Source organism: Lactuca virosa, chromosome 8, assembly GCF_052849685.1.
Source record: "Lactuca virosa cultivar CGN04683 chromosome 8, Lactuca_virosa_CGN04683_v6, whole genome shotgun sequence".
Classification (NCBI taxonomy): Eukaryota; Viridiplantae; Streptophyta; class Magnoliopsida; order Asterales; family Asteraceae; genus Lactuca; species Lactuca virosa.
Window position 1 is genome coordinate 192,039,798 of NC_136433.1, and position 9,295 is coordinate 192,049,092.

Here is a 9,295-nt window from a genome sequence, read left to right on the forward strand (position 1 = left end):
GAGACTTATAGATTGATTTTAGGGTTTTAGTGGCAATGGAGGCTAGTAAGGAGACCGATACTTGGGGCTTAAGGAGATTAAATAGGGTACACCACCCTAAAAATTAGGGTGTTCTCCACCAGCCATCAACACGCCATGTTATGGCACAAACAAGCCGTGTTGGCCATAATGAAAGCCGCGTTTTTCTTATCTAGACACGCCGTGTCGAATCCGCGGGAAAGCAAAATTATCATAAAATACCTCTTTACACTAATTCCTAAAATCCAAACAAAAACTATAATCAAGCAAAACATTAACTCATACCTGAATTGGGCATTACAATATCTAATGCATGGATCCTATCCAGATGGACACAAAACTATCATAAAATACCTCTTTACACTAATTATAACAAATGATAACATAAAGAAAGTAACGACGATATATCTAAAAATAAATAGATTTTCAGACAATTTTGGTTCTATGTTCTATTTAACTATATGAAACTGGCCATGGATTGATGTAAATTAACAAGTGTTTCTCCGAATTAAATAATTAAAGTACCGAATTGCAGCGCCTAAGTTGTGTTTTTCACCGTTTCCTTTCTCCAAAAGTTGTTCTTGCCCAAAAACCAAATATGTCAAAGTAATAATTGGGGTTTATTTTTATAAGTTAGAAAACATTTGGGAACCAAGTTTACTTTGACTTAATCGAGTCACTTAGCCAGAGTAATAATATTGACTTTATGACCATTTTGACCCTGATTCGGCCGAGTCAAACTCAAGGCAAAGTTGATTCGACATAGTCACTTCTTTTGGGAATCACAATCGTGTTATTTGATGGAATCGACAGAGTCAAACCCTACATAGTGTGAATCGTCCAAGTTAAACTCAAGGCAAAGTTCACTCGACCTAGTCACTTCTCTTGGGACCCACAATGGTGTTTTTTTATGGAATCGATCGAGTCAAACGGTATACATAGTGTAACTCGACTGTAACTATCTGGAATATCCGAATTCTTTAATTTTTAATTTTTATTTTTTCCATATTAGCTCCATTCTTCATGAAACTTGATCAACAGTTTCCATACAACATCCTAAAACTATTACAAGCATGAGATATGATGACTAAATGCAATGTAAACCATAAGACTGGATTATTCCGGAATTAATAAGAAACTCCTCAAGGTAGAATGTTGATGTATCACGATTACTCCAATTGTATGGACCAGGTTAATACTTGTGTTATTTATTTATTTCACATTTTTTGTCCATATGTAGCATAAATGTTGGAAATTAGGCCCTCAATGCTCCCTCACAAAACTAAAGAAAAATACCCTCTTGTGAATATGTGAGAAATATATAGAGATAAGAAGAAGTAATCTTGACTCAAAAAACTGCACTTTTTCATTCATACGTAGATGAATATATTTATCGCATGACAAAACATGTGTAAATTAATAAAATACTGATTCTACCTAAAGACTAGGTAAGTGGCTGACTCCTTCTACCTAATGTGCCCTAATATCCAGTCATGGCTTTTACCTGGTTCTTTATTATTGAAAAAAAACATGAATAATTTAATCTAATGACCCATGAAGACAACCCAATTTAATCAAGATTACTCAACATTCAGCCCCTAATCTTGATGATCTTTGTGACATCCCCAATTTCACGGCCAGAAAAGACCGGTTTAATTTATGCTTTTAAAATAATTTCAGAGTAATCATTTGATTAAAAGTGTTGCGGAATTTGTTCCCAGAAAAACATAATAAATATGTTATCAAATCATTTCCGAAGAAATGTATTTTATTCACTTAAACCATTGGGATGTCATTGTCAATACAAAAACATAAGCATAAACAAAACTTACATTTATTTACACTAGTGATCTACTTCTCTTTTAATCTCTCAGTGTAAACCAACTTCGTATCGATACCTGTGATACAATTAAACTGAGTGGGTCAGGCTTGGGAGCCTGGTGAGCATATAGGGTTTTCAACCCACAATAAATAATAAACTTATTAAGTTCTCAATCAACAATAAATTTATTAATTTCATCAACCAAAATAACCCTAATTACCCATTCCCATTATCCTCGCTTTACGTCCCTAAAACAACTATCACAAGGGACCTAGCCTATGGATTTTCACTAGGGGTGACAACATTGCTTTCCTCAGCAATATATGTCAAACAAGACATCCTAACATAAAACAACCAATAAGGTGACAACATTGCTTCCCTCTGCAATTTATGTCAAATAAGACAAACATCGGGGTGACAACATTGCTTTCCTTCAGCAATTTATGTCAAATAGGCACGAAGTCACATCGTCGCCATGTGCTAAGTCCATAGCTCTTATTTATCGACAGTACAGTATTTCCCACAGGAGTCCCCCCCCCCCCCCCCGCAATACATGTCAATGGGTTTTCCATGTGCTAAGTCCATAGCTGTTATTTATCGACAGTATTTCCCACGGGAGTTCCCCCCCCCCCCCCCCCCCCCCGCAATACATGTCAATGGGTTTTTAGAGTATAGCTGATGAACATATAGTTCACACACTTACAGGTTGCAAGCCTGCTAGTGTTCCACAGACCGTCTAGAATAGTCCATGGTTGTCATCCATACTCTGCTGAATGATGGGGGCCAACGTTTGGGTAAGGGCTCTTGTCATATTACACCACTCACGCCAACGTTTGGGTAAAGGCTTTTCTCATATTTCACCACTCACTCTCAACTCATGATCTATATCACTGATCATCTCATCTATCCAACTCACCTTTCATCACACACCCACTATTTAACTCATGATCTATATCATTGATCATCTCATCTATCCAACTCACCTTTCATCACACACCCACTATTTCATCTACCCATGTTTTACCCAACATTTTTGTAGATAAACTACATATATAGTTTAAAATTATTTAAAAACATGTATAAATCATTCCTTCAATATCCATCTCAAATAAACAAACAATATATATTCACACAGCACGTATTTTATATAAAATACTTCATATCTATGTGTAAGGTGAAAGTAACTACACATTCACTTGATTTAACGATAATCAGGCAACACTTCATTGCCTAAAACGGTCGTTTCTAATAAAACCGGGAGTTATATTGAGAAACCGGGCTCTGCGAGGGTCGGGCTTCGAAACCGAAAAAATAAATTTCTCGGGCTTCTAGGGCACTCCGGGACGTGTTCCGGGCGTTGGAAGTGATCTCGGGGCATTAGGGGAAGTCAAAATAGCTAAAATATTGAAAAATGGGTGAAAAATGCCAATTTTCCAAAAGTAGCCGGAAGATCTCGCAACCCTTCTATTTATAGGGTGAGATCCGAAGTCGGCCGAGAGAAGGGAGTCAGCACCGAGGACACGAGGCATCAGGAAGCGAAGGCACGTGGTCGGATCCGGAGGAGGACACACGTCGGACACGTCTCGCATGCGAGGGCTCGCCACTGAGGCACACGCGTCGGATCCTTATTGGACCACTTCAGACTTGTCAGCAGATCGGAACAAGGAGCGACACGCGGCCTGCTTCGGTTGGGCCTCCCTTCGATCGAATCAGCAGCGAGCACGTGGCTACTGTTCATGCGAGGTGACTCATAAATTTCGGACACATGGCATGTTTTGAGCGAGGGTGACGTGGCCGAAGCCACCTATGCGAAATTTCTCGATTTTTGTGCAAAAACTTCTAAAATCCATAACTTTCGCATACGAGCTCCGTTTTTTACGTTCTCTATATGCACGTGTAGGTAAAATTACGCTCTACAACTTTCGTTTAGACTTCGTCGGCTAATTTTGTCTTTAATTTTTATATTATTATTTTTAACAGACCGGGACAGGAAATCCGTTAAAAATTCATAACTTCTTCATCCGACGTCCGTTTTCGTCTGTCTTTTTACCGTCGTGCTACTATTGACGAGACCTTCGATTCTCGTTTAGGTCGTGTCGCCTAAAAATCACTCGATCTAAAATTCGAGTTTTTAGCTGTCTACTACTAAGCTGAAACTTAGAAAAATCATAACTTCCTCATACGAAGTCAGATTTGGGCGTTCTTTTTATACATACTCTCGTTTTAACGAAAACTACGACTTTTGTTTAGATCACCAAGGCTAAAAGTAGTTTATCAAAAACTCACTTTTTACGACATTCAGCACCGTGCCGGTTTTGTCGCGAAACTTCGACATGTCATAACTTCTTCGTTATAACTCGGATTTTGGTATTCTTTATATATCCGTAATCCTTGTCACGACCACTGAAACTTAATAGATATTCGCTTTATCTAATATTTATTTTTGACGCTCATTTTTTATTCTTAATTAATTAAACCCTAATAATTAAGCATAAAACACATAATATTCACATATTTTCTTTTCATTTCTTCTAAATGAGTTACAAAGGTTAACCTAGACTATTATGTCAATATTAATGCCTAGCCTAGAAACACGGGCGTTACAATCTTGATCTTGCTTCTCTTGCTATAACCTTGCTCAGACTTCTTGGTTTCTCATTCCTCTTGCATTCCTAAAACGTAATCAACCTTACTGATTGCTTTACCTTCCTGCTTGCTGCTTGCTTTCTTGCTTTATTTATTATGTTTGTTGACTGCTACTTGTTGTGATTTTGATGCTACTTGCTACAGACTTCTGGTTTACTACTTGCTACAAATTTCTTTCTTGCTATCTTGCTTTACTTGCTTGCAACCGACCCTCTCCTACTTTTTAATCACTTGCTGCTTGCTTTTTCTTTCTTACCTGCTAACAAACTACAAACTTCTGCTGCTGCATCTTTCTTCTGATTAACAAACATGATCTTCCTTGCTGCTTAACTTTCATTATTGCTTTCTTTCTTGTCTGCTACTTGCTACTAATAGTTTATTATATTTCCTTCTTATTTATAGTTTATTTTAGAATTTTTAGCTCTTTTTATTAGTATTGCATTATATATTATTTATTTTCTTTATCATGGATGGTGTTGGGTACTTTCTATTTTGCATGAGGTATTTTGTAGGGTTTTGGAGCTTGTTGCGGTTGTCGATTAGCTTACAGACGGTCTTTGTGGGTTTTAGAGGTGTCATTGGGCTTTACGGATCCATCAAAAGAGATTTGGGCTTAAAAGGTTGAAGACTTGGATGAAGTGGGCTTATGAAGATGGGTCTTGGATTCTTATTTTGGGCTTGGACTATCCACATTTGAAGCTTGAAGATGATTGGACAAATTTGAATCATGTGAGGTGTGGAGGGGACCAAGGGAATCTTGAGTAGTGCGGTGGTGTAGTGGAGAAAAAAGAGCCAATAGCATTCTAGCAACACTTGCGAGGGTACCTGCACAACTAGACAATTTGGGGCATTTTGGTCATTTTTCTCATGATTTACTTTGGGGGTGAGGTCTAGCAGTTCATACTTCGATTTTCCTCCATTGGAGGACCTTGGATGCGATTTTGGAGTGCTTGATACATATTCTTCTCATCTTTCTAAATAATTGTTAGTTTCTTGATACAAAAACATCTTTGTGATTGTTATCTTGTTGCCATGAGTGGCTAGTTTCTTTATTTTGGTTAACTTTGGCTAAAACCCTTGGATATTTGTGGGGTTTGAAGGATTCATGCTTGATTGTCATTTATCTTATGTTTATGATTATAGTTCATATTTCTTATGCTTGTTTAATACTTTGATCATTAGCTTGGTACTTGAATGAGCAATTGTTGATTTATTTCTTTGGTTTAGCATTGAATCATTGAATTTACTTAGAACATGGGCTTTAGAAATCATCTCTAGCTTATGGATCATAACTCCTTTATGGACGTGTAAGCATTGACATCCTCTAGGAATTGGAGACTCCATTCTTAAGGCTAATCAATTTTCTTGGGTTCAATTGCTTCAATTGAATAATTGATTTTCATTAAGAAGGTGTGTTGTGGGCTTCCCCAACCTCCATACTACCTATGAGGAATCTTGGCATATCATGCTTCATGATTGCTATAACCAATTTAGGATGAATGATAAGCTTCATATTGAACCCTAATGATAAACACACAAATGTTCATTGTGTTGAATTGTTTTGGTTGACCAATTATCTCCAATATTTGAGCATCTCACCATCTTGCTTAATTGCAAGCTTTTTAGTTATTCAAGTCTTTTAGTTTTCAAGCAATCACAAAACCCCTCTTTTAGTTTAATTGTAGTTAGTTAGTTCTATTACACTAGTTTCTATTGGATTGCATGGTGATTGAATACAACAATTTCTCCGATGATCGATACCCCATTTTACCATTATATTACGTCTTATTTGCAAACAAATGGTGTAATTTGCTTGGTGGACTTGACATCCCACCAGCTACAAACTACTTGCTTTTCTTGCTTCTTTCTTCATCTCTTTCTTTCAGTTGCTGCCAGTCAGACCATCTTTCTGACTTTTGCCTCCAAAACAGTTGCTGACCCACTGCTTCTGCTGCTCTTGCTGCCCTACAACCAAAGGTTCCTCCCTCATTCGAAAGTCGACTCTCAAACCTGCCCTCTTCAACCGTCGCTTTGATACCAAATGTTGGAAATCATGACCTCAGTGCTCCTTCACAAAACTAAAGAAAAATACATGAAGGTTAATATGTGAGAAATATATAGAGAGAAGAAGTAATATTGACTCAAAAAACTGCACTTTTTTATTCATACGTAGATGGGTATATTTATAGCCTGACAAAACATGTAGAAATTAATAAAATACTGATACTACCTAAAGACTAGGTAAGTGGCTGACTTCTTCTACCCAATGTGCCCCTAATATCCGGTCATAGCTTTTACGTGGTTCTTTATTATTAAAAAACAAACATGCATAATTTAATCTAATGACCCATGAAGACAACCCAATTTAATCAAGATTACCCAACAATAAATAACCCTAAAAAGGATTCAAGAACGGAAGACCAATAGTTTCTTGATTATTCGCACCACTTTCTCCGATGGTAGAGAGGATGGCCAACGGTGGTAAGGTTACTTGTTAACCGACTTCGATGCCACATAGTGTTTTGAGATTAATTTCATTGCCTTCGCATTGATCATAATGTTATATCTATACAAGAGACTTCTTAAGAGTTAATTATTACTACTAAGTATTATTTATAAAATAATGTTTATCTAATAGTTATTAACAAATTCATGTCTGTTGTTATTGTTTACCAAATCGTTGTTAAATTAAGTCATTTACTTATCCAATCTAACATTGTTGCTAAAAAGGCACTCCAATATTTACCAATTTAAGTCATGATCTACTTACTTGATCTAACCTGTTTTTTCTTTGTTGCTAATTTAACAATGATTATGGGACGATCTGTAAAAAGTTCTATGGTGTTGCCATGATTTCTTGTAGTCTATAACTATGATCTGTGTAAATGGCATAACTGCATGTGATATTTTGTGCACAGAGTACACGGGTCGATTTGTAAAAAGTTCTTAGGCTTGATATATTTCTGTTTATTTCTTAAATTTTTCTAGGATATCGGTATAAGTTTATTGCTTCAGCCGTCAAATTAGTGATGGATATCAAGTTACATTAATCTGTGCATGACAAGTGCGATGCTATATTATGTGTAATGTTAAATCCATTCCCTGTAACAAAGAATTATGTCCAATTAAGCATCTTCCAGTGTATATGCATGGTTTTGTCTTCAATAATTAAAGCTGGCATCGTAAAAACCTCTAGGATCCTTATGGTTCACGAAATCCAACCTAATTACTTAAAAGTTTACAGTTGATGAGTACTTTTGACCAGGTTTATAGTTTGCAGGAACCGCATTACTAGCTGTAATGGTTTTCCCATCGCCAGAGGTCAGCTTGAAAGAATATGGAGGTTTGAATGATGCAGCAGTGTCTTTTTGCCAAACTGCACCCCATATGTTTTTCATTGGAGTAAAAGCTGGAGAACCAGCTGATGCTATTTCCACTTTAGTTAAAGCACCATCCCCATTAACATATTCTATTGCTGTCGCAAACCAGTATTGGCTGGCTTTCTTGTCAATTTTGAAGGCGATCTTCGTACTTCCATAGCTGCATGGCACCCTATATATCACATGGCAACGATCGAGTTTTTTAATTTTCAGCAATAAATTAAAAACCAGTCAAAGATATCAAACCTTTATTTTTTTAGAACATGGATAAGACTCTAATCTACTGGTAATTAAATTACACCACTGGACCTGAACCCTTACCAACCACTTGGGCTGGGTCAGCAGGTCAACTCGAGTTATCCCTGAGGTCTGAGAAATAAGATCTTTGGTGTTTTTTTTTTTTTGAACAATTCTTTGTATAAAAATCGCTGATCATAGACTTACTTTTTGAACTGAATGTCGACTTGGCCTAGCATTCTTAGAGCATGCTCTTGGCCCGGAGGTCCCATAGCACCAAAAGCATGGCCACTTAAATCAAAATGGTAAGGTATATCGTTACATTTTCCAGGACACTCATCAGTGATCGTGATTTTAATTGGTTTACCTGTGCAGTAAGGTTTACGCGAACAAAATACCTGGGTATATGTATGTATTTGCAACGCGTCAATATATATAGTCTAAATCTTTTGTTAAATGTTATAGAGAAATAATCTAAAGAATAAATCAAATAACCAACATGCCTCAAAGCAATGTCCGCATCCGTGGCCTTTAAGAAAGAATTTAGCATTTCCTGCTGCTATCATGGACGAGAATGGGGGATCTTTAGAATCGTCATCCCATCCACAAGCAGCAGCTGCTCATAATCACAAAATACAAATCAGTAATGAACAATGTAAACTATATATAATGATGTTTCATAGAATAAATAGAATGACAAGAGAACATATATAGAATAAGATGAATCATAACATAGTCTTATGTTATCCTATGCAGGATCGATAACCATTATCGATCATTCTTGTAACGTGAATTTTCCGTTCGTTACCTTTTCCGGAACCGGTTTCTGTCCCATACCATGTTGCCAAACCAGTGTTATCGGCGCCAAGGACAGAATATAAACAATAAGAGAAGTTTACTAAAATAATTGTAACAATAAAAGGAGTTATACTTAACATCTTTTACTAATGAAATGATGTGGACGAGGTGTTTTTAAGAAACTTTGAACCAATTTATAGCACCACATGAGTATCCTGTAATCATGTATTTGATTTTGCAAGTATAGCCTACATGATCGAGTTGGTGTTTATCACGTAAGAAAATTGTATGTATAATGCATATGCATATATGTATTTGGTGTAATTTAAGGTTATTTATTTATTTACTTATTATTTTTTTATGTATGTATTGATATAATTGTACATTTCTCGTG

The 9,295-nt window shown here is 36.4% G+C and overlaps 1 protein-coding gene across 1 annotated transcript; it reads right to left on the bottom strand.

The window, feature by feature from the left end:
• Positions 1–7,455: 7,455 nt before the first annotated feature.
• LOC145134049 (expansin-B15-like) lies at positions 7,456–9,055 on the bottom strand. Its single transcript, XM_079068973.1, has 4 exons — positions 8,912–9,055; positions 8,607–8,719; positions 8,311–8,501; positions 7,456–8,038 (listed from the first exon to the last, which is right to left on the bottom strand). Exons 1-4 carry the CDS (start codon positions 9,039–9,041, stop codon positions 7,717–7,719), a joined length of 756 nt encoding a protein of 251 aa, XP_078925099.1. The 5' UTR covers positions 9,042–9,055; the 3' UTR covers positions 7,456–7,716.
• Positions 9,056–9,295: the final 240 nt, after the last annotated feature.

What these genes read in the sequence shown, in the direction of transcription:
- LOC145134049 (XM_079068973.1), bottom strand. Translation starts at nt 9,041, where the DNA reads ATGTTAAGTATAACTCCTTTTATTGTTACAATTATTTTAGTAAACTTC. An exon ending in AGAAACCGGTTCCGGAAAAG is followed by an intron (nt 8,720 to 8,911) that starts GTAACGAACGGA and finishes GATTATGAGCAG; the next exon opens with CTGCTGCTTGTGGATGGGAT. An exon ending in GTCGACATTCAGTTCAAAAA is followed by an intron (nt 8,039 to 8,310) that starts GTAAGTCTATGA and finishes TGTGATATATAG; the next exon opens with GGTGCCATGCAGCTATGGAA.